Here is a 25,691-nt window from a genome sequence, read left to right as displayed (position 1 = left end):
AGCATGTGATAAAAACAGTAGCTTCTGGCAAAGTGGCGAGGTTCTCTTTGCGGCTGCACGGCAGTGAGGAAATGCCCCCTCCCCATCTTGTGTGCCGCGGTCCTAATCCTGTTACCACCACCACCACCACAGCTGCTATTTAGCAGTGATGCAGAAACATCAACCAGCAACGATATCTATTTCGTATGATGCCATTTGGTCCAAAGTGATACCATCTACCTGGCAGGGTGATGAAAAGGGAGTTCTCCAGGCTGCTTTCTGTGGGATGCTGGAAGCAGACAGATTTTATAGTGCAAATGCCATCTAGTTGGCAGACTACGTGGCCCCATAGCTAGGTTAGTTGGGTCACTAGTGGGAGGCCATGCCCTCTGCCGCTCTGTGCTCAGTTCAGCTGCACAGCATAGTCATCGGATAATGACTCTCCGAAGCTTATTCGTGGTACTTAGTGCAGGATGCCACACTGAGCACAGCCTCCCTCAAAAATCCAGCTCTCCTAAACTCCACACTCATCGACACTGCCCATTGTCGCAAGTGCCGGGGAGTAGGCAGGCAAATAACAGCCACTTCAGAATGGAAAAAAAAGTATTTTCTGTGTTCAAATCCCTGCTCACTCCTGAAGTGCAATGGGTGACCTTGAGCCAGTCACAGTCTCTCAGCCAAACCTACTTCACAGGTTGTTCTGAGGACAACATGGAGAGGAAGAGGATGGTGTATGCTTTTTGGAGGAAAAGCGAGGTGTAAGAGCAATGAAATGAATAAATAAATAAATGACAGCACTCCCAAGTATGAAACTTCACCCCACCTCCATTTTAAAGTTAGACTGGCATCATCTTTCATAGTTTTCATTGGACCATTAAAACTTGATTTGTTCTCTATGACCTTTGAATGATTTTAAAATGTAAATCAATTCTGTTCCATCTGTTTGTCTGTGCCCCTGCCCCCATCTGTTTGTCATGAAATTGTTTTTCTCATGCGGTTCTCTCTCTGTGTGTGTGCAATGAGTACTATAGTTTTACATCTCATAAAATATATTGGATAGATATATGTATTAGATATTGCAATGGATAAAAGTTATTGGTGGGTTTTAATCCAATTTTGAGTAGTTCCACATTTTTTTGCTATATTGTTGTATGACTGATGATGGCCTTTGGCTAAGCAATAAAGATTTGGATTCAGTGTTGTTTTTAGGTTAAAGGTTTTTAAATTGTTATGTCACCTTGGGGTCCTTTGGGGGCTGAAAGACGACTCGTAAATAATTTTATAACGGGAACATTTATGTGTAACTTGGTCCTCTTGCTTGACTTCTTAATTTTATACCAGATTTCATCCCCAGAAAGTAACATGAGGTAGTAATAAATGCTCTGGTGGATGCTAGACTGGTTTACGCTGATCACTGGAAATGTAAGACGATACCTTTGAAACAAGTACGGCTGGGAAAATCGTAGGATACTCTTTTATTGGTTAAATGGATGGCATTCTGTAAATCTTCAGATGCACTCAAACGCACAGTGAAATATGGAACGCAGCACATGTGCACATATGTCTGTTTCTGTATATCTGCTCACCAGATCCAGCCGGGTCACAAATCAAATTGGGCCAACCTGGGATTCAGTCAGACCAGATTGAAGCAGCCCCAGATCATCCCAGGTTGGATGAGTTCCACCTGGAGCAATCCAGGGCGGCCAAAAGAGGGGGTGGGGGCGGTCTAACAGGAAGGGTGAGGAGAAGGCAGCTTCTATGTGGCCCCATCTGCACTAAATATTTAAAGCAGCATCATGCCACTTTAACCAGTCATGGCTTTCCCCCAAAGAATCCTGGGAAGAGAAATCTGTTAAGAGTGCCGAGAGTTGTTAGAAGACCTCTGTTCCCCTCACAGATCTAAAATTCCCAGAGTGGCTCAACAACCCATCTCTCTTCCCAGGGAATTGTAACTCTATGACGAGAACAAGAGACTGCTAACAACTCTTGGCAACTTTAACTAACTGCAATTCCCAGAATTCTTTGGGGGAAGCCATGACTGTTGAAAGTGGTATCATAGTGATTTAAATAGTGCAAACGGAGCCTATGTCTCCTGCTCTCCCTCGCCCCCGACTACCTGTTTAAATGGGGTTTTAAGTGCTGGGTGACCTTGGGCCAGTTACTGTCTTTCAGCCTAAGCTGCCTCACAGGGTTGTTTGTGAGAATAAAATGGGAGGGGGGGAGATGTATAGGGGCCACCTGGAGCTCCTTGGAGGAACAGTGGGATAAAAATGTGATGATAAAAGAAATGCAGTCATACCTCAGGTTACAGATGCTTCAGGTTGCGCGTTTTTGGGTTGTGCACCGGGCCAAACCCAGAAGTACTGGAATGGGTTACTTCCGGGTTTTGGCACTCACACATGCGCAGAAGCGCTAAATCATGCTTTGCGCATGCATTGAAGCACCAAATCGCGACCTGTGCGTGTGCAGATGTGGCACTGCGGGTTGCGAACGTGCCTCCAGCATGGATCACGCTTGCAACCCGATGAATTAATTCAAATCCAGATCTAACTGGCATCAGGAATGCGATATGTAGACAGTAAGAAATGAATGAATGAATCGGTATGAGTTTTACCTTCATCTGCTTCTTGCTCCACCAGCGAAGACACCAACACACCCATCTCCTGACATTTTTTGCTGTGGGCTTTTGACTTCATATGTTTAGTCAGATTCCCTGAAACAAAACAGAACATACACGTTTGTCAACACGGGCTTCCTTTCCGCATAGGAACCAGTGACATTCTCTGCATTATTTTGCCAGAACTGGAGGCAGGTCCCACAAACTAAACATTACTCTCTCAGCAAGCTGAGCGTAAGGTTAGTCGTTGGCTTCCTTGGGAAGATTAAGGCATGAGCTTCACGATGGCTAGCTGTCATGCAACGCAGAAAAGCGGGCAGGCACTTTGCTTTGCAATGTAGGAAAGGAATGCTGGTGGCATGGCCCATCTTTCTCTCCAGATTTTCCAGAGCATAGACAGCAATCGCACACTGTCAAACAAAAGGCAAAGCCTCCTTGTGAAGATCAAGCAACAAAGCTGGCCATTCAGTAGCAGTTCAGTTGAGAACAGGAGGCCATAAGCAGAGCCCTGCTGGATCAGGCCCAAGGCCCAACTGGTCCAGAATTCTGTTTCCGCAGCGGCCAAAAGATGTCCCCACAAGCAGAACATGAGCGCAAACAATGCTACCTCAGTAACTGGTACCAGAGGTAATTGTGTAGCCATTATGACTAAGCACCATTGAGAAGCTTATCCTCTATGAATTACCCTAATCCCTTATTAAGCCATCCACATTGGTGACCATCATTACATTTTGTGGTAGCAAATTCCATAGTTAGCTACATGCTATGTCATGTAGTATATTTATTTTTTGAGGGGAGAGAAAAATTCAGAGGGAAAATAAAGGCTCAAGAGTCAAGCAACAGAGCAGATATTAAGAAGGAAACAATCTCAGCTCAGATAGGCTACTCCACTTTTAATTTAAGACTCATGTTAGTATATACAAGCCTTATTTATGCCTGGCTTGTTCTTGCATCCTTGCACACTTTGCATCTTCTGTGCCTGCCCCCCTCCCAAGTTCTGACACAATGGCAAACCAGAGTTTGGTTGCATACCAGCTCAAGGTGCCAAAATGCCCTCAAGCAAGATGCCCTCAAGTGTTGCCCCCACTCCAAAAAGCCCTCATCCTTCTCACTACCACTGCTGTTGGCTGAATGCCTGTCAGGAGAACGACTGGTGAAAAAGCAGAGGTGCTGCTGCCCACCACTTCTCATCCACTCTGGGCCAGAGGGTGTGTAAACAAACAGGTGACCACAACAAGTAGGAGGAATCAGGATGATTCCTCTGTACCTTGAGCTATGGCCCTTCCCCAGATCCATGAATCTGCATGGCAGTTCTATTCTTCCTTTGAGGCTGTAGCACTGCTGTGGGTACTTACTGGTCATAATACAATTTGTGCGCAGTTAATACGCAGCTGCTCTAATGCTTGGATTAGTCTCCAAAAGTGGGGAAGGCAGGCATTAGGATGTAAGAAGAGTCTTGGTGGATCAATATAAATGTTGGTTCCATCTAGCCCAACATTTTGTTCTTGTGGAGGACTGCAACCTCAATCTTGGTATGCATGTGAAGACACCACAATCCAAGGCTACCTTTGACAGCATGATTCAACCAAGAGAAACCTCATTTAATAATAATAATAATACCCCACCCATTTGGCTGGGTTTCCCTAGCCACTCTGGGCAGCTTACTGCATATCTAAAAACATAATAAACCTCTCTTGCCCTGGTGAAGGCTTGTCAGCTGGAGGTTTGGTGGCTGGGAAGGAGTCATTCTTCTGAGAAATCTGAACCAGAGAAGAATTCATGGGTGTAATGCTTTCCTCTTCTTTGAGGCACACATTATGAACCCCAGAAGTCTGCATCTGATCTCCAACACAGCAAGCTTTGTGATCGCCTGTTACCAGTGATCTTTGCACTGAAAGCCTCCCTGGTTGCACTGATGGCTTCAAATCACCACAAGTGACCAGGAAAGGTGTCTATCCTCTGGTAAACAGGAGAATGGAATGTGGCAGCTTTTGACAAGGAAGAGAGAATGCAGGTGCATGAAAGGAGAGAAGTGAAGAGAGAGAGTTAAAGAACAAGAGAATGGTAGAACATTTCCTTTCTCTCCCTTACCCTTCTCCCTTCGCGCGCCCCCCTCTCTCCCCCCTCCACTTCCAGGGACTGACCAGACTGAATATAAGAAGTCATGCATGTCCTCAGTGAAACTCCTTCAAGGTTTCGTTATGTCTCAGTATCTAGCTTGGTTCTCCAAATGCACTGTAACAAGATGACATAGCCAAAGCTCTCCTGACTGTTGGCAAAATACCTGCAACCCGAAAAACTGGAACATTACAGTAAGCAAAAGAAACCAGCCAACTGGTCCTTCTGAGACCTGTTTCAGCTCAGCACTAATAAGGATCCCACTTCTCTGGAGGGTGCTTGTAAAAAGCCACCATCACAACTGCTTTACTAGGGAAGGAACCACAGCGCAGTGATAGAATGCATACTACTATTGTTTACCAATATAGTCATTCCGGTCCATTTGACTGAAATGATAAAGAGGTGGTGTTATGGACTTAGGAGGAGTGGACTCAATTTTCTGGTTTCAGACAAATCCCTCTTTCAGAACTCATCTCTCCATCTTTAAATTGAAAATGTTAATGGTCTGCAAGCTATTCTTGCTACTTGTTTTTTCAGATAATTGTTTTCCCCTAATAAATACAGATCACAAGGAAATTTGCATATGAAAAATGTGTTAAGGAGAAAAGATTCACAGGATTCATAGTCATAAAGAAATCATCATGTGAAATTTGTCCAGTGCTGAATTGCAGTAAAAAATGGGAATAATTGCTCTCCATGAGCACACTGGATGAGCTCAGATGGTGGCTTTGACCACAACATAGAGCACTGACCTCAGCTTAGAAGTCACATTCACACCGTCTGTTTAAAGCACTCATACCATTGTAACAGCCAGGCTCCTGGGTCCTATACTTTGTTACAGGTGCTGAGGGCAATTTGGAGACCCCTCACAGAGCTATAACACCCTTGAAAAATGATAGTTCCAAGGATACTTTGGTGGAAACCATGACTATTAACACAGTATAAGTATGCTTTAAATGTATGATGTAGATGTGATGATATTCTTTCCAAAACAAAATAGTTTTCTCACAGTGTCAAATTTCATATTCAAAAAAGGTTCAGGGTCAAAAAAAAAAGTTCAAGAACTGTGGCATCTCAACTCTTTCCATGCTCTCTTGGCCACCCATTCACAGCTGCTTCTTTAATAATTTTAAAAACTGAACCCCCGGCTGTGACTAAAATTTGTCCCAGTTCGAGTTCATAACGGACAGTATCATTACTCAAATGGATGTTTGTCATTGAGATCAATCATGCCCTGAAGCGTCCCGAGTCCTGTTCCACTGGCTAACTTTAATTCCATCAGCACACAAACAAAAGCAGGAGGGACTAGCAGCATGCGGCAGCAGCATAGTCAAGACATGCCACACAGACACACATAAAGGTCTCCATCATTGCCTGCTTGTCAATGAACATTATTAGCTGCTTAAGCTCTTTTGTCGAGACATCTTTCATGGGACTTAAGCGGTTGCCTTGAGACAGCTAATATGCTTTTGCATCCTTAAACCTCAAAAGCAGCTTAGCGAGCACAGGGAGTGCTTTCCGTTCCTCTCAGAACCAAATGCAAAGGAAGGGAACCTGATAGACATCTTATTTGCAGAGCTGAAAAAGGTCGGTCATGGAGGAAAGTTGAGGGGAGACATAACCCAAATACACATCAGTATGCTATCCGTAAGAAGCCAAGCTAGACACATTGGACGATATCAAGGGAGCCCCTCCTTCTCCCCTTACTTCTCACCAATGACAACACTTTATATTAACGGCTTCTTTAAGGTCGATATAGGAGTAGCGTAATGATGTCACCTACAAGTCATGGAACGCAACTGTAACCTTAGGCAAAGCATATTTAAATTCATTCTCCTGCAGAGCAGAATGTCACAGAAGGGATGGAGACCTAGGTTTAAGTGAAAATGGCCCTACCTGTTTTCAACTAACCTTTCATAAAGAAGAGGTGAGGAACCTGTGGCCCTCCAAATGTTGTGGGACGGCCCCTTCCGCCACTGATGACCCTTGACCATGTTGACGGGCACTGAGGTCCAACAGAATCTGAAGGACACTAGGTTCTCCAACCTTGATGAAAGGTGGTTGAATCTGCCAATTTCAGTTTCTCTCTGTTTCTCATTTTTCCCAATCTTAATTTCAGTTCCAATTTGAATCTTCAAAAATTAAAAATCTCACGAAAAACCACTGGCATTCTAGTATACATTTTTTGTATGCACATTTGCCTTATATAATGTGTTTATTATATATGTTATTTTCATGAAAATGTGCATTTTGTGCACAGTGTCCCCTAGCGGGTGCATTTTGCAACTCTTTTTATTGTTGTCGCAGAACTGCGTTGCAAAATTCAGAGAAGTGTGAATTTTTAAAGGAGAGCTGTGCTTCGGCTCACAGATTGTTTTGGGAAGTGAGAATCACAAAGCCAAATTTCTCTCCAGGCCTGCCATATGGGATTCCCATCATTCTTTCAAAATAAAATTGAAAATCTTAGTGTTTTTCAGTAGGGGGCATGGCTAGCCAGTCGCTTGGGTATTTGAGGAGCCTGTAGAAATTCCTTATAAATCTGTGATAATCAATATGGTATTAAGGATATCCTGATGTTTCTCACTGTTGCATGGTGGATTGTTCTTCATCCTGGTATGCAGAGGCAAATTCAGTTTCCTGCCCAACAGCTGCCTGGTCATTTGAGTGTACAGCTGCCATCTCTTTTTTGTGCAATCTCATGGGCCCAGGCTACTTGAAAGGCCCCCATCTCCCTATATGAATCTGCCCAGGTGCTAAGATACTCAAGTGAGCATCTCCTCTTAGTCCCATCAACATCAGAAAGCACAGCTGGTGGTGACAAAAGAGAGCTGCTCCCTGACTGTAGAATTCCCTCCCAGCCTGGCATTCCCGGGGGGCTCTGGACTACATCTCCCATCAGCCCCTAGCCAGAACTGAATGGCTAGCTGGGGGATGATGGGAATTGTAGTCCAAAGCCTCTGGAGAGCACCAGGTTGAGGAATCCTGCTTTAACTTTTCTGAAAAGCAACTTCCTTCTTTTGCTATGTGATGATGGGACTTGGGGTGGCCTAAGAAGGGAGGCCAGGAAGGGTCTCGATGTTGCCCATTAACATTGACCACCTGGGCAGCCAACTGAGTATGCCCACAGGCAACCTGGTGAAACCTTCCCCTTTATGGTGGTCTATGCTGCATTTCCATTAAAATTATAGGAATTATTTCTACATGTGCATCAAGGCATAAAAAATTGGTAGGTGCAACTTCTATGCAAATCTGAGCCCTAATTCTCCTCTTTCTTGGGGATGCATTTTGTTTTGCTTTGATGCCACCTTAGATGGGGCATTACATTAAAATAAGTGATACCTGAATGAAGCTGTTGGGAGTAGACAGTGACGGGAACAGGGTTGCTAATCCTACCTAGAGGGGACCCATTGAAATTAATAGACATGGCTAACATAGGCCCATTAATTTCAATGGGTCTACTCTTGAGTAAAACTTCATTGGATACAACCCACGATTTAGAACGGTCCTTAGAGCACACCTTCTTTCCACTTCTTTTGAGCTCAGCCAATTAAGAGCCAGCCCAAGCTTTGGGTGGGGGGCAGTTCCCAGTATAGCAGTGCACATTTTAACCTTTTACATACACAAGACTACCACCTGAAGAGTACAAAGCTGAGCATTGGGAGGGGGAGGGGGGAACCAAAACAGCAAATCAAATAGAATTTCTATGAGATACTTTTTTTAAAAAAAAGAAAGAAAGCAGCTAATTTGCTTTTGGAACTTTCAAACAAACATTTCTAAGGTAGAATGGTGGGATTTCTTTTTTAAAAATAGGCCCTTTTTGCAACAGAGATAGAAAAGGGGCAAGAGGGAGATAAAAAGGAAAAGACTTGTTTGCTACAGATAAAGGGCATGCACCAGCTACTGTTAAGCACTTAAACCCTATTCATTTCAGGGGTAGAGAATTAAGTATGTGTTTTAACATTATGATTGCAATCCAGGAAGCTTAGAAGTGCTTCGCGGCGGTTAGAGTGCGCCGAAATAATCTTGCAGCTCAGAATAAGCTTTTTACCAGCTTTTGTAACACAGCCCATTATATTTAATCTTCGCAATCCGCTAAAGATGAATCATATTTTAAATGGTTCCAATTTACCTGAGGGCCTCTCCCCAGCGTGACACACAAATGCATCTAACAGAACTCCAGTAGCTGTTTAAAAGGCACTTTAGGAAGGGGCACTTGTGGGGTGGGTGGGTAGGGGGAAACAGCATTTCTCCCCACTACTTCTCTCCAAACTGCCTCCTCTAGAAGCTGCTTTTCCCTTTAAAAAGAAGAAAAGCCCACTGGGGATTGGTTACAAATCTTTGCGTTTAATTAGGCTTGGAATCTCTATAGCAGAGGCAGGGAAAGGGATCTGGCCAGCAGTCCAGATTTTTATTTCTCCCATGAAGCAGGATTGACAGGTGGGAGGGGCCAGCCTCCTACCAATCACCTGATGTCGCAATGATGTAAAGGGACCATTTTTGCCTGCATGGTTTGAAACCCAGCCGTGGGGTTTGCAAAGCACCACACACAGGGTTTGTTTCTGCAAGTGCTGCCAATCAGTTGATTGGCGGTGACTGCAATGTCCATTTGGCCCAGCTGTGTTTCTCCTTGACCCACACCTGGTGCCACATATGATATCAAGTGTAGAGGTAGCGGTGTGTGGCTTGGCCTCACAGACCGGGTTAGGTCTGCAAGCTGCAAGTTCTCTGCCCCTGGTTTATAGCATCATGCTGTGCTGGAAAGATAGAGGAGAACTGACCTGAAAACCATTCTCCATATATTGCAGTGTTTGGTGCAAATGAATGACAGCCCCCTTTCATGCAAATTCAACCCCAGAGAATGTGGAAATTCAGACACGTGCAATTTCCTAGCTGGCAATACAGCGGACACACCACATCTCCAAATCTAAGAAACGGGAGGGTTGCATATAACACCTCTGACTTTTTTTACTGGCTACTACAAATCTGCAAGCAAAACTTTGAAGCTGAAACCAATTTCAAAGCCTATTCACAGGTGGCGGCTCTCAAAGCAAGCTGTCAAGCAGGTCGCTATAAGAAGATTCAGTGATCCTATCCTACTGATACTCATAAAACTATAATTCTCTGGTTCTTCAGGAGAAGCTAGGGCAATCAAAAAACTATGGTGCCTGTTTAAATTTGCAGTGGAACTAAATTCCCAGGCACCTCTGATGTTTACACCTCCCTCCTTCTGTCAGACTCCACAAATGAAATCACTACCAAAATGGCAAATTTTCTCCATCAACATGCATTTCTAGGAACTGGGTGGTTAAAGGGTGCTCATCAATGGTTCCTCTTCATCCTGGAGAAGAGTGGGGTGCCACAGGGTTCTGTCTTGGGCCCGGTCTTATTCAACATCTTTATCAACGACTTGGATGATGGACTCAAGGGCATCCTGATCAAATTTGCAGATGACACCAAACTGGGAGGGGTGGCTAACACCCCAGAGGACAGGATCACACTTCAAAACGACCTTGACAGATTAGAGAACTGGGCCAAAACAAACAAGATGAATTTTAACAGGGAGAAATGTAAAGTATTGCACTTGGGCAAAAAAAATGAGAGGCACAAATACAAGATGGGTGACACCTGGCTTGAGAGCAGTACATGTGAAAAGGATCTAGGAGTCTTGGTTGACCACAAACTTGACATGAGCCAACAGTATGACGCGGCAGCTAAAAAAGCCAGTGCAATTCTGGGCTGCATCAATAGGAGTATAGCATCTAGATCAAGAGAAGTAATAGTGCCACTGTATTCTGCTCTGGTCAGACCTCACCTGGAGTACTGTGTCCAGTTCTGGGCACCACAGTTCAAGAAGGACACTGACAAACTGGAACGTGTCCAGAGGAGGGCAACCAAAATGGTCAAAGGCCTGGAAACGATGCCTTATGAGGAACGGCTAAGGGAGCTGGGCATGTTTAGCCTGGAGAAGAGGAGGTTAAGGGGTGATATGATAGCCATGTTCAAACATATAAAAGGATGTCATATAGAGGAGGGAGAAAGGTTGTTTTCTGCTGCTCCAGAGAAGCGGACACGGAGCAATGGTTCCAAACTACAAGAAAGAAGATTCCACCTAAACATTAGGAAGAACTTCCTGACAGTAAGAGCTGTTCGACAGTGGAATTTGCTGCCAAGGAGTGTGGTGGAGTCTCCTTCTTTGGAGGTCTTTAAGCAGAGGCTTGACAACCATATGTCAGGAGTGCTCTGATGGTGTTTCCTGCTTGGCAGGGGGTTGGACTCGATGGCCCTTGTGGTCTCTTCCAACTCTATGATTCTATCATTCTATGATTCTATGAAATCTCCTTACCAACTAGACTAGCACTCAGCAATCTATTCTAAGTATGGCTGTGAATGTGCAACAATGAACACAACAGCCTAGTCCTTGACTGTGCTGCTAATTCCTAACAGTCTTTTGCTGGCATGTAAATTGCAAGTCGTATTTGTCTGATTGTAACTTAGTGGCTGATCCGTGATGGTAATAATAAAGATTGATTGACTGAATCGGTAGCATACGTGTGCCCTGAGATAGAAGACAGCACAATAAGCTCTTTGTTAACTGTGTTGAATCACAGTGCAAATCAAAGCATGTAGAGAGGACCCAAATTTGACCCCAAACTCAGTCTTTTTGATTTCCCATTTTTATACAAGACAGTCAGCGAGAGGCAATGAGGCATCAGCTGATCCACATTACATTACTATTCAGATTGTTAAAATGGGTTGAGCTTGACAACGCAGGTAACATGAGTAGATCTTATTAACTCTGCAGCTCTGGGCTTCAAGAAAAAAGTGCCTGTGAAAGTGTTGATTTATTTTCCTGACGTTCGTTTTCCAAGCACTATTTCTATCACAGCAATGGCCTGCAAAGGTCATTCATTCAATGGCTTAGACTGAGTGTAGGAGCTGTGACTCTGATCCAACTTTCTGTGTGTCCTTTGATGTGTGCATAAAGATAAATTACCAATAAGAATAACCCCATTCATTTCACTCCATCGATACCCTTGTTTGTTTACATTCACAAATTAGAACCCACCATTATAGATGCCAGCAAAGCTTTCAATTTCTGGGTTCATCTTAGAGCTTGAGGGGCTCATAATTCGAGCATCAAAGGATTTACAAGCCATCGAGTTATTCTCTGGCTCAGATTAAAATCCAAGCCAGGGACTAAATATTGGTTTCCCGCCCCACCTGCCTACACTGCGAACCCAGCTCCACCTGGTACACAGGCTGAGACCCTACCTGCCCGCAGACTGTCTCGCCAGAGTGGTGTATGCTCTAGTTATCTCCTGCGTGGACTACTGCAATGCGCTCTACGTGGGGCTACCTTTGAAGGTGACCCGTAAACTACAACTAATCTAGAATGCAGCAGCTAGACTGGTGACTGGGAGCGGCCGCCGAGACCACATAACAGCAGTCTTGAAAGACCTACATTGGCTCCCAGTACATTTCCGAGCACAATTCGAAGTGTTGGTGCTGACCTTTGAAGCCCTAAACGGCCTCGGCCCAGTATACCTGAAGGAGCGTCTCCACCCCCATTCTTCTGCTCGAAAGCTGAGGTCCAGCGCCGAGGGCCTTCTGGCGGTTCCCTCATTGCGAGAAGCAAAGCTACACGGAACCAGGCAGAGGGCCTTCTCAGTAGTGGTGCCTGCCCTGTGGAATGCTCTCTCATCAAATATCAAAGAGATAAACAACTACCTGACATTCAGAAGACATCTTAAGGCAGCCCTGTTCAGAGAAGTTTTTAATGTGTGACATTTTAGTGTATTTTTGGTCTCTGTGGAAGCTGCCCAGAGGGGCTGGGGAAACCCAGCCAGATGGGCGGGGTACAAATAATAAAATTATTATTATTATTATTATTATTATTATTATTATTATTATTATTATTCCATTTCCCCATTTAAAGTCTTATTAGGCAGCACCTTCTGTGCAGTGGAGCATGAGAAGAGAGGGAAAGGGTGGTCTGCCCTTTCTCCCTCCTTCTTCTCTAGTGTCATGGAACATAGCTAGGACATCTAGAGGTAGGAGGGAAAGGGAAAGCCTTCCTCCTTCCTTCTTCTTGTACAGAACCAGTGTGCCTCCTGTCGGCCAACAAGTATTTAAGGGGAAAGGTGTTGGGAATTAAGGAGACTGATGAGAAAAGTATTTGAGGAATCAAGGAGAGCTGGCAGGAGGGGAGAGCCAATTCCAAATATGCAAATGGTTTGGATCATAAACTGCATTATTTCCGATTTTTCTGTTTCTCTCTTTGTTAAAAATTACTTTGCACATTTCCAAGCTGACAGGAGCAGGGGCAAGTTTGCACATCTGTACCCTCTGTTGAAGTGAACGGTGGCAAACTCAGTGCTTGTGGGATGGGATACATAAGTAGCAGTCAAGTACAACATTCCTTGTTTTCCTAGAGTGGACATGCAGGGGAATGTTTGGTCTAGCCAGTCAAGAACTTCCTGTTTCCTCCTGGCTGGGACATACTTCCTTTGCATGTGACTAGAGGGGGGCGTGACCTTACCGGTCCAGGTAACAAAAGGACAAGGCATGCAGCACTCTCCCTCTCTTTGACTTCCTTTGTCGTTGGAGCAGCCAACAGAGGACACTGGGATTATCCCCATATGGGATAGCTCCACATGTATATACTTTGTAACTAAGACTGCCTTCAGGGATCCAACTGTGAACTGAATGTGAGTAAACTTTGTTTCTATACTTTATACAAGATTGTGGCGTGTTTATTCTTTTAAGAGGGATATAAGGGAACTTACCAGGAACCTAATAGTGAGGGGCTTACACAAGCCTGCAACCAGTTATCCATTGTGTGTTTAAAAGGGGAATGTGAAACTCCGCTAAGTAAAGGAAGTTGCTAGTGCAAGTTAGGAAGGCTATTAATAAACAATATACCCTCTCCTGCATCCCTGAACATCCCCACAGTTCTCACATCAGAACTCAAGTACCTGAAAGCAAACTAGATCAGGGCACATGGATGCCTTTCTGTTTTCTCGCACAAGGAAGATGTTGGACAAGGGTGCATATATTTCTGATTTACCCAACAGTTGATGGTGGTGGGGAATATGACGATGGTGCAGCTATCTTGAAATTGTCAGGACTTCCTTCTGCCTAGGCTAGCAGTCTGTTTGTTGACTGGCAATACCTCTCCCAAGGTCTCAGGCAGAAGCTTCTCTCAGTTCTGCTATCTTTCAACAAAGAGTAGCTGGAAATCAAAAACTTGGGACCATCTGCACATAAAGCGCACACTCTACCACTGGGAACATAGTAAAAAAGGAACCTGCCTTATACTGAGTTAGATTGTTGGCCATCAATATTCTCTGCATTCTCTGACTGGAAGTGGATCTCTGGAGTTTTAGAAAAGAAATCTCTCATGGCCACACCTGAAGATGCAGGGGATTGAACCTGGAAGCTTCTGGAAGCAAAGCAATACTCTATCACTGAGCCGTGGCCCTTCCTTGCTGAGGTATGACTCCTCATAGCTAGAAGTGGGGGTTGAGGATAGAACCAGTGGAGAAGATCCACAGATAAAAATGCACACTCAAATTTCCACAACAGCTTCATCCACCCCCACTTGGATTCTGTCCAAATGAAGCTTCTATTTCTTTTTTACTGGAGTCTGTAGCTTTCCCTGTAGCAAGGCCTTCTAAGTGTGGTGAAGGACGTCAATGCCAGCTGGCACCCAGAGGCCTCTGCCAAAGCCTGACACAAGAGTTACCTGCCAGAACATGTAACTGATTCCTGCCAGCTCCTCCACTCTCCCTGCTGAAAATCCACTCCAATTCCACTCGAGGTGTAACATCAACACCAGGCCAAATTCCACTTTCTACAGGATTTGTTTGCAATGCTGAGAAACGCCTGGTGGATGACTCCACTGAATGACTAAGCCGCTACCTGGTCATTGCAGCTGGAACAATTCGCAGGAAACTTCTCCTGCTTATGTCCCACTGAAAGGAGAACTTTATGTCCCTGAGCATGATGGGGCTTGCACAAAAGTCCCTTGGCTTACAAAGACCACTATGAGCACAATATGCTGGCTGGTGCTATGCTCAGTAAATAATAGTGGGTTGTATGCAATATTAGTCCTAATCAAAGTAGATCCATTGAAATTAATGAACACGGCGAGGCCACATTCACACCATACATTTAAAGCACTATGATACACAGTCATGGCTTCCCCCTAAGAATTCTGGGAGCTGTAGTTTGTTGAAGGTGCTGAGAGTTGTTAGGAGACCCCTTTTCCCCTCACAGAGCTTCAGGTCCCAGAGTGGTTTAACAGTCAATCCCTCTTTCCCAGGGAACTCTGACAATTGAGATTTGCCTTCTAACAAATCTCAGTACTCATAACAAACTACAGCTCCCAGAATTCTTAGGGGGAAGCCATGACTGTTTAAAGTGGCCTGACACTATTTCTAAATGTATGGTATGAAAGCAGCCTGAGTTAGGTCCATGGACTTTAGCGGGTCTACTCTTCACAAAACTTAAGTTGGCTACCACCCGATAATTCTGACTTTTCCTTTTAAATCCCAGTTGTGTGGGTTGGCCCGATTTCCTACCCTCTGGAGTTGTGACCCTCAGGGTTACAGCCCAGACATGCTGATCTCTGCCAGAAAGATTAGGAGGAACCTCCCTAGCTCAAAAGGAAATGAAAAGTGAGATTGTAACGAAACACTGTGGAGCTGGAAGCTTTAAAATGGGGTGTGTGGGAAGAGACCCAACATTCCCAAGAGCTGGCAATCCCACAGGCTTTGGATTGAAAGCACATTTGTTTGGGGGGTAAAGTCTCTGGAGGAACAATTTTTACAGACAAGGGAAGTAAGGGGTGAGGGAGGAGGAAGGCTTTAAGACATGGGTAGGCAAACTAAGTCCCAGGAGCCGGAGCCAGCCCAATTGCCTTCTAAATCCGGCCTGTGGATGGTCCGTGAAGCAGCGTTATTTACATAAGTAGAATGTGTTCTTTTATTTAAAATGCATCTCTGGGTTATTTGTGGGGTCTGCCTGGTGTTTTTACATGAGTAGAAAGTGTGCTTTTATTTAAAATGCATCTCTGAGTTATTTGTGGGCCATAGGAATTCATTCTTCCCCCCCCCCTTCAAAATATAGTCCGGCCCCCCACAAGGTCTGAGGGACAGTGGACCGGCCCCCTGCTGAAGAGGTTTGCAGGCCCCTGCTTTAAGAGCACCAGATACACTCAACAGCCCAGAGGGAACTCAGTGGAATCCCCATTACCACCCTATTAAACACCTTCACTCTTGAAGCTAGCTGGTTGGTTGTTCAATTGTGGAATATATCGGGTGGTGGTGTGTTTGTGTGTGTGTGTTTTAGCCACAATTAAGGCTCAAACCCGCCTTTCTGCCAAAGCACAAGAACGGTTCATACCACACTGCAGGCAAACTCTTGACAGAAGCCATCTGGCAAAAATAGCACGTTACATACTCTTGCTTTAGCATGCTTCAGCCAAGTTAGAGGTTCCTCAAAGGATTGCAAGCATCCTTTCCTGTTGCACTGGTGTCGTCCCCCACCCCAGCCCTGCTGAGAATGTCAACTAGCAAGCAAATGTGCTAAGAAGATGAGCGTGGAGCTGGCCGGTGCTTACCTTTGGTTTTAAAAGCAAAGTTACAGTACTTGCAGACATATGGCCTGACGTCTGTGTGCGTGCGAATGTGTTTCTTCAGCATGCTGGGCTTCTTGCAGCGAATTCCACACTCCTCACATACATACTTCCCTCGTCCACGGCCTCGCACATACACATACTCTTCGTTTGATTTGTACCTATGAGCAACAGGGTGTCATGGTAACAGAAATAAAAAAGATTCCCACCTTAAAGACGTAACAAGCCTCCTTTAAAGTTAAACAAAAACCCAGTGCATATCATTCATAGCCACAGACAAAAAAGTCTCGGCTAGCAAATTCACTACATTGTTTAGTCAAGGGAGAACGAAACTCCATGTTGTTGTTGTTGTTTTGTGGGGAGGGAGCATTGAGCATCATGAGCTGCTGGCGTGATGGAGCGCTCCTTGATCTATGGCTCTTCCATTCATTTCAATGGGCGGGACAGTGAATGGAGAAATGCTGTTGTGATCAAGTCCTGGTTGCGGGCTTCCCCTATGCATTGGGCTATTTGGATGCAGTAAGGCTCTTCTTATGTTCTTAATGGAGAGAGCCAATCTTTGGGCAAATTCCTTTCTTTTCCATTTTGGAGAAAGCCAGTGTGGCGTAGCAGTTGTGCAGGGGCAACCAAAGCAGTGTGGGGCTCCCATCCTCCCTGACCACTGGTCACACTAATGGGAGCTAGGATCCAACAATTTCTGGAAGGCACCGCACTGACTATCCCTGAATTGGTGTGCCTAGAATCAAAGGGACTGGGTTCAAATCCGCACTCAGTCATGAAGCTCAGTTATCAAGGAAAAAACCTGCCAGTGGAAGAACCAAATGGGACAACTCAACCTCCGTGGAAGAAGAAGATCAAAAGCATTCTAAATGAATGCTCAAACTGGTCTCCCTGGCAGAATAGGAACAGCATGCCCACACAGGTCTACAGCACTAAACTACTGCCTTTCACTTTCCTAACAAACACCTGCCACCTCAAATTTCATTTGGCCACATGCAATATAAGAACACTTTCTACTCTAACAGCCACATCACCTTCTGAATAACGCCTAAATGTTAAAGGCATGATGATCTGACACCTACGGCTAGAATAAGGTTACCAGATTTTTCCCCAATGAATCCGGGGGCACTTTTCAACTTCAATGGATTTTGTATGGGGACTGATTTGTAAATCCAGGGACTGTCCCCAAGAAACAGAAACGTCTGGTAACCTTAGGCTGGAAGCTCAAGCAAAATGTATCGGGTAAAGACATCACAGACCTGTAAACATAGTTAGCTTTGAGCTAAGACGATGTGGGGAACCTCAGGCCCAGGGACTCAACGTGGCCCTCCAGGCACCTCTATCTGGCCCTTGGAACTGTTGCCATGCCCCCTCCTTGGTCCTGCTTCACACCCAAATGTTTTTGACTAGCTGGAATGTGTCCCTGAACTCTGATAATGCCTCTTGCTTGTCTGGATGGGGGATAAAGAAAGAGCTGTTTGAGTGTTTGTACTATGTAAACAAGGGACGCAGGTGGCGCTGTGGGTTAAACCACTGAGCCAAGGACTTGCTGATCAGAAGGTCGGCGGTTCGAATCCCCGCGACGGGGTGAGCTCCCGTTGCTTGGTCCTTGCTCCTACCAACCTAGCAGTTCAGAAGCATGTCAAAGTGCAAGTAGATAAATAGGTACCGCTCCAGCGGAAAGGTAAACGGCGTTTCCGTGCGCTGCTCTGGTTCGCCAGAAGCAGCCTGGCCACATGACCTGGAAGCTGTACGCCAGCTCCCTCGGCCAGTAAAGCAAGATGAGCGCCACAACCCCAGAGTCGGCCACGACTGGACCTAATGGTCAGGGGTCCCTTACTATGTAAACAGTGTATATCAACAGTATACACACTGTTTTTATTGTAAGGTTGCTCACGGAATTGTAGAATTGGATAGTTGGAAGGGACCACAAGGGTCATCCAACCCTCTGCGGGGCATGTTACATTCAATGAGTGTATGGTCCATGTACCTGTGTATACAATCAATTGAGCTGTACAAATCAAAAAGTGTATACTCATACATGCATAGAGATAACTTGTACCTGAGTTTAGTTTAATGTGAAAATAAGGCTCTTTTGTGCGCCATATAAAGGGGAAACTCACATTTGTTACTCTGCCCACATTTTCCTCTGATCCTGCCCACCACTGGAACATGGCCCTCAGAAGCTTGCCTAGGAGGGAATGTGGCCCTTCAGCTGAAAAAACGGTTCCCTACTCTTGAGATACACCATGTAATTCAAGTTCCCTTGCCCAAATCATCATTCATACAGGCACATTATATTTTAGGCAGTTTTCGTGAAAGGAATGCCACAGCAGTTGATGGCTGCAGTTAGCAAAAAAATATGCGAGCAATTGCTTCCTACCATTTTCCTGCTTTCAATGCAGAGTGAAAAACATCATTTGGCCTCCTTGAATTTAAGAGATCACCACCAACTTTGGCCAACAATATCAATAGGACTGGGTGTCTAAATATTTGAAAGAGAATATGCATCTCAAGAGTTGCTCAAACCTTTCCTTTCCTATCCCATCCCATCCCATCCCATCCTTTAAAAAGGAGGGGCATTCCTGACAATCAAATTGAAACACTCATAATTACTGGATGAAATATATTGGCTAATAAAACCAAGTAACCTTCAAAACTCACACCGGCAGGGTGGTGGTGGGGAAGTCTCACTCTGTGCTGAGTTTTGGTTTACAAGTGATGTATTTGCAAGAGACAAGGAAACAGACGACCAGTAAATGTCAAAGATATGTCAGACACTAGGAGATAGAGAGAAAGCAGACTCTAAAGCCAATACTTTTCAATAAAGCTGGGTATAATTGCTAGGTATGAATGCAACTCATAATTTGTGGAGGAGTTGTAAATTTATTTCAAATGGGACATTAGTATAATAGGCGGCTATGAACAAACAAAAACCCAGAGCAAATGTCAGCCAGGGCCCAAGGATATTTATTCATTCAATTGTCCCCAGTCTTTCATCCAAGGAGCTCACTAAGCCTGCGCAAAATTCTCGGGGTAACTTCCACCCAGGCACTGTCACATTCACACCATACATTTAAATCACTGTGATGATATTTTAAACAGCCATGGTTTCCCTATAGAATTCGGGAGCTGTAGTTTGTCAAGGGTGCTGAGAGCTGTTAAAGGTAAAGGGTAAAGGGAACCCTGACCATTAGGTCCAGTCGTGACCGACTCTGGGGTTGCGGCGCTCATCTCGCTTTATTGGCCGAGGGAGCCGGCATACAGCTTCCGGGTCATGTGGCCAGCATGACTAAGCCACTTCTGGTGAACCAGAGCAGCACACGGAAACACTGTTTACCTTCCCGCCGGAGCGGTACCTATTTATCTACTTGCACTTTGACGTGCTTTTGAACTGCTAGGTTGGCAGGAGCAGGGACCGAGAAATGGGAGCTCACCCTTTCGCGGGGATTTGAACTGCCGACCTTCTGATCAGCAAGTCCTAGGCTCTGTGGTTTAACCCACAGCGCCACCCGTGTCCCGCTGAGAGCTGTTAGGAGGCCCCTATTTCCCTCCCAGAACTACAGTTCCCAGAGCGGCGTAACAACAAATCTTCCTTTGCAGAGAACTCTGGCAAACGTAGCTCCATAAGAGGAGTTTCCTAACAACTCTCAGCACCCATAACGAACTATATTCTGTGGATTCTTTGCAGGGGAAGCCATGACTGCTTAAAGTAGTATAGGTAAAAGGTAAAAAAAAGGTAAAGGACCCCTGGATGGTTACGTTCCGTCAAAGGCGACTATAGGGTGTGGCGCTCATCTCTCTTTCAGGCCAAGGGAGCTGGCGTTTGTCCACAGACAGCTTTCCAGGTCATGTGGCCAGCATGACTAAACAGCTTCTGGCACAACGGAACACCGTGATGGAAACCAGAGCGCATGGAAATGCTGTTTACCTTCCCGCTGCAGCGGTACCTATTTATCTACTTGCACTGACATGCTTTTGAACTGCTAGATTGGCAGGAGCTGGGACCGAGCAATGGGAGCTCACCCTGCCGTGGGGATTTGTTTTTGTTTTTTTAAAAAAATAATTTTTATTAACTGGCCAATCACATCAAATTAAATCACATCACATAAATTCCAAATTACAAAGCCAAATTTTTAAATTTTGTTGGGGGAACCCATACTTCAAGATCCAAAGGGGGATTCAGATCATCTTCTTATTACTGCGTTAATGTCCAAATCAGTCCCAATCAGTCCAAACAAAATTCATAATTCTATCCAGTCTTATCTTGGTGTTTCCACATCATATCTTGTTCATATAATTTCTATTTTTCCTTTACGATCTCTTCTGTTAGTCTCCTTAAGCCGATAAGCAAAATAATAACCCTGTGTGGATTTCCTGTTCCTCCACTAAGTCCAGATGGTTTCCATATATCTCCTTCATAGATAACATCGCTCTTTCCATCATAAATTTGGCATTTGTCACTCTTAAGTCCCACCGAGAAGTTGATCCACGATATGTAAACAACTCTATTTCTCTCTTTCTCCTCCCAGACCCAAGAGCTCCAACAATGCCTCCCAAAATGGCGACGGCATTTTTAACTGCGTCATTCCAAAACTCTTAGCTTTCCAGCTTCATCTTGAAACATTGCTTTGGTTCGAAAGTTTATCTCCACACAGCCTTAAATCCACAGCTTAAGTCCTTAGTTTCTGACTCATTAGGGGAGGGGATTCTTGTTAAATCACATAAGAAAAAGGAAGGCAGGTTTTTTCCCCCCTCCCCCTCAGTCATACCATATCTTGACGCATCTTCTCATATTTTATTCTTGTCTTGTTATCAGAGATCTCTTCTGTCAGCAGTCTTTACTCCCCTTTTTCCTTGAAGCATGTGCAATTTATCTCGTCCAAATTGTTTCTTTTGAAGATGCTTGCAACTAGCGGCTCGAATCAGGGACGGCGTCCAGGAGTGCCGGAATCCCACAGGAGGGCTTTGTGCCTAGTGCCCCCACCCCCACAAATTCGAGGGTGGTATAGGGCACAGCAGGCAAGGGCCGTCCCCCCCACAATCCTGGGGGAGTTAAGGAGGCTAATTACCCCCATCATAGCCTCCAAATTACCTTGTGTGGGTCGGAGAGATGTTATTGTCAGCCATCTTCCGATGCGCCACCTAGTGGCCCCCCTCACACATCCCCCTCTATCCAGTCAAGCAAGAGACATTCTCAGAGTTCAAGAACCCATCTCACATCCTCCAACATTTCTCAGATAAAGCATGTAGGGTTGCCAAATCCTGAAGAGGAAAAAATAGGACAGCCCAATCCGCTGCTAGCCCGAGCCGGGGAAAGAGGCACGGGGCAGGGGGGCCGAGCAGTCCAAGCCTGAGCCACCTAAAACCTCAGCAACCTGAGCCGCAGCAACCTCCAGGGGCTTAAAGGTGTTGTCCTCCATTCCTCCTACGGAGGGGGGCATTTCCGTGCGCTCTGATTTCTGTCACAGTGTCCCGTTGTGCCAGAAGCAGTTTTGTCATGCTGGCCACATGACCCAGAAAGCTGTCTGTGGACAAAGGCCGGCTCCCTCGGCCTGAAAGCAAGATGAGCGCCGCACCTCATAGTCAAATTTGACTGGACTTAACCATCCAGGAGTCCTTTACCCAGCGGCGGAGGAAACCAATTGGGCGCCTGGGGTGGAGCGTGCGCCCTGTGTCGGGGGGGCAGCTGCCCACAGGGTGGCGCAAGCTGGGGCAGCACGCTTCGTGGGCCCTCAGAGGAGTCTGCCTGTCTCCTCCCATTCAGCTGCCCTACAGTTGAGGGGGAGACGGTGGGCAGACCGTTTGGGACAGCGCAGAGCCTGTGGGCACCCAAGGCACCACATCACACCCAGGAGAGACGTGTGGCTCGGGCATGCTGCAGGCCCCGCAGTGAGTGCCGCCCACCATTTTGTCACCCCCCCCAGTGGTGACACCCAGAGTGGCCCTCCCCCACCGCCCCCTTCCTCCACCCCCTTCCTCCACCCCTGCCTTTACCTTTACCTATACAGTGGTACCTTGGTTCTCGAATGGCTTAGTTGTCAAACAAATCAGCTCCCAAATGCCGCAAACCCAGAAGTAAGTGTTCCAGTTTGCGAACGTTTCTCGGAAGCCGAACGTCCAGCATGAGTGCAGGAAGCTCCTGCAGCCAGTCAGAAGCCACACCTTGGTATTCGAACTGTTTCGGGAGTGGAACGGATTTCCAGAATGGATTAAGTTTGAGAACCAAGGTACCACCATATTCCTCCACGAAGGTGAACCTTTGACACTGGACAGTCTTGCTGCCATTTATTTAATTATTTTGATCTGTTATACACTTATGGAATCTTTAGAATGGATTTATCCTACGTGTTTGAAAGTTCTTCTTTAACCTTTGCACAGTGCGTCGCTCTAGAATGTTTAATGAAAAGCAATGCAGACATTAAAATAAAATAAAATGAATGAATGAGACAGCCGCTGCCTACATCTCAATGAACCTGCTTCAACCATCACGAAAGGCCTCCTGCACTGCTCAGGCATTTGCCCCCTGGCAATCAATCATAGGACTCCATTTACAGCTGCCTTGTTCTTGTATTACTGGTAATTACTCTCTGACATGGACCCTTTATGAGCCATGCCTTTGTTATGTCGGAGTCCTGTGTCAGCTCCATTAGCGCTATCAACAGACAACATCTCCTGGCATTGCCGTTGTTTTTTTTATCTGGGCCTTACTAAAAAGAGCTGTTCCTTCTCCAGCTCATTTATTCTGTGGTCAGAAAAGTGGGAAAGATGTGTGTGCATGACTAAACAAGGATTAAAGGAAAACAACATTTTAAAAGCACACAATTAGATTTGACTAGAAGAAGAAAAGGTGTTCGAACCATGTCACGCAGAACTGTTGCTGTACTGAAAAAGAAGAGTTTTGTGTGACTCAGGTGGGGATTATTGCATGAGTCTTCCTGGGTACAATGGTAGTGGTTCTGTCACGATTTCCACTGTTTATTTTACATTGCATTACCTGCTGTATTGTGGAATTGGGGTCTTTTATAATTGATGTTCTGCCCTCTATGATGCGTCACCCTCTCTGCACACGAGTGCTTCTGTTCCCCCATGATTCACTCGTGAAAATGGCAGGAAAGAACCATATGCTGGGATACCGGGCCAATTTTTGGCACGTGAGTGGGAGTGGCATGACACATGAAAACTGTGAGGAAATCACACCACAAACTCCCACAATTTGTTGGGTTAACGGGGTTGCAAGCGTATTTTGTTCGGGGAGAAAGTAACATGAAAATAAGCATTGGATTCTGCTAGAGTTTCAGAAGTGGCACTTACGTCGCATAAAACATCACATAAAAGGCAAAAATTCTAAGGCAAGGAAAAGTCAGGAAAATGAAATAAAGTGCAATCAGAAGGCATCCTCAGTTTGCATGTTAATGCTAAGCCAAACCAAACCATGGTTAAGTGTAAAGGAGGAAGCATGCTGTGACACATTAAGTTGCTAAGTTTAACAAAACAGAATATATTTAAAGCAGGCTTCCGCAACCTAGTGCCCTCCAAATGTTGCTACATTTAGGGCTACTTAAAAGTGAGCATTTTTAAGTTTACAAACATTAATAATCACAGAGTGGCTGGGGCTACACAGTCAGACGGGCGGGGTACAATTATTATTATTATTATTATTATTATTATTATTATTATTATTATTATTGGCGTAACAGCCCTTAACATTTGTATAGTACTTTTAAGTCTTCAGAATGTTTCACATGAGTGTCTTACAGCACAGATGGGGATCCTGTCCCACTCAGATGCTGTTGGACTCTGGCTCCTCTCAACCCCAACACGCATGGCCAATGGTCAAGGATTATGGGAGTTGTAGTCCGTCAACACCAGTAGGGCCTTAAAGCAAACCTGTAAAGCAGGCATAGGCAAACTCCGGCCCTCCAGATGTTTTGGACTACAATTCCCATCATCCCTGACCACTGGTCCTGTTAGCTAGGGAATTGTAGTCCCAAACATCTGGAGGGCCGGAGTTTGCCTATGCCTGCTGTAAAGTGAGTTGGTGTTGTGAGCTAGTTAGTTAGTTAGTTAGTTAGTTAGTTAGTTAGTTAGTTTCTATACTGCCCTATACCCAAAAGTCTCATATAATCCCCAGGCTGCAGATAGCAGCAGCTGGCCTAAGGTCATCTAGTGAGTTTCAAACCAGGGAGGTATTGCTTCATAACTCAGTCTCTTTGGTTGCAATCCTATACTCACTTACCTGGGTGTAAGCTCCATTGAACTCAACAGAGCTTGGATCAGAGTAGACAAGTCTAGGATTGCACTGTTAATCATTATGCAACCCCAGCTGGCCAAGAATAAGAGCATTTGCCGGACAACAGGCCACAAACTTTCTCCTATCCTCTTTTCTTTTCTTTTTTTTAAACATGGTTTATTGGTTTTCATGAGAATTTGCTATGTCAAGGAAGATCCTGGCACCCTGCACTCTCATGAACCACCAGCGATTCTGCAGAAAGGCTGTGGCACAGCTGTGGCTGACTGGGTTCCTGCCAACAGACTTAAAAGCAAGACACAGACATCACATTGGGGGGGGGGGGTAAGGAGAGAGAGTTTTAGAAGCAGATCAATCCTGCTCCAGCAAAAATAGCCTAGACTAGGACAATCTTGGCGAAGGTTCAGCTTCATTTGGAAAAAGCCACTGGGGGCATTTTGATACAGCAACACAATGCACAGAGCAAAGTGCTTTGGAGACCCGCGTGTGCTTATCACTGTGAAAAACACGGTCGCATGCCTTGGCCGTGTTTGGGATTCACATACTCTCTGTTCCCCAATTGCTCTGGGCTCTCGGTTGGAACAAGTTGGACTTTCCCACGATGTCCAAATATGGCAGAACAGGATTGGAAAAGGAGGTAGCAAACAGAAAGAGGGCATCCTACCTACTTTGGGCTCTGCCCCGGCCCATGCCACCTGCTGTTTTGGCCCCACCCGCCCCTTGCATGCCACTCCTGATAGATCCCGCCCCCAAGAAATAAGGACAGAGGGAGAGAGAGAGATGCCCCCCCACCCTTGCATTAGTTTGTGAGTGGTCTGCTCCCATTTCAACCTCGGGCCCATCTGCATTATACATTTAAAGCAGTACCATCCCACAGCTGTGGCTTCCCCCAAAGAATCCTGGGAGATGTAGTTATTTAATTTGTTAGGACACCCGTTTTCCTCTCAGAGAACCACAGTTCCCAGAAATCCCTGGGAAGAGGGCTTGACTGTTAAGCCACTCTGGGCACTATAGCAAGGAGGAGTTTGGATTTGATATCCCGCTTTATCACTACCCGAAGGAGTCTCAAAGCGGCTAACATTCTCCTT

The 25,691-nt window shown here is 45.4% G+C and overlaps 1 protein-coding gene across 6 annotated transcripts in view; it reads right to left on the bottom strand.

Moving 5' to 3' along the window:
• Positions 1 to 25,691, bottom strand: part of HIVEP3 (HIVEP zinc finger 3) — a 240,192-nt gene that overhangs the window by 9,912 nt on the left and 204,589 nt on the right. For all 6 annotated transcript variants that reach the window (XM_083626698.1, XM_083626700.1, XM_083626696.1 and 3 more), the window contains 2 exons: positions 16,338 to 16,513; positions 2,594 to 2,692 (listed from right to left, as the gene is read on the bottom strand). In XM_083626698.1, the coding sequence (XP_083482824.1) occupies positions 2,594 to 2,692; positions 16,338 to 16,513 (275 nt within the window). The remainder of the gene's footprint in view (positions 1 to 2,593; positions 2,693 to 16,337; positions 16,514 to 25,691) is intronic.

This window comes from Podarcis filfolensis (assembly GCF_964270895.1).
Source record: "Podarcis filfolensis genome assembly, chromosome: 8".
Classification (NCBI taxonomy): Eukaryota; Metazoa; Chordata; class Lepidosauria; order Squamata; family Lacertidae; genus Podarcis; species Podarcis filfolensis.
This window is presented reverse-complemented; position numbering and strand designations above follow the sequence as displayed.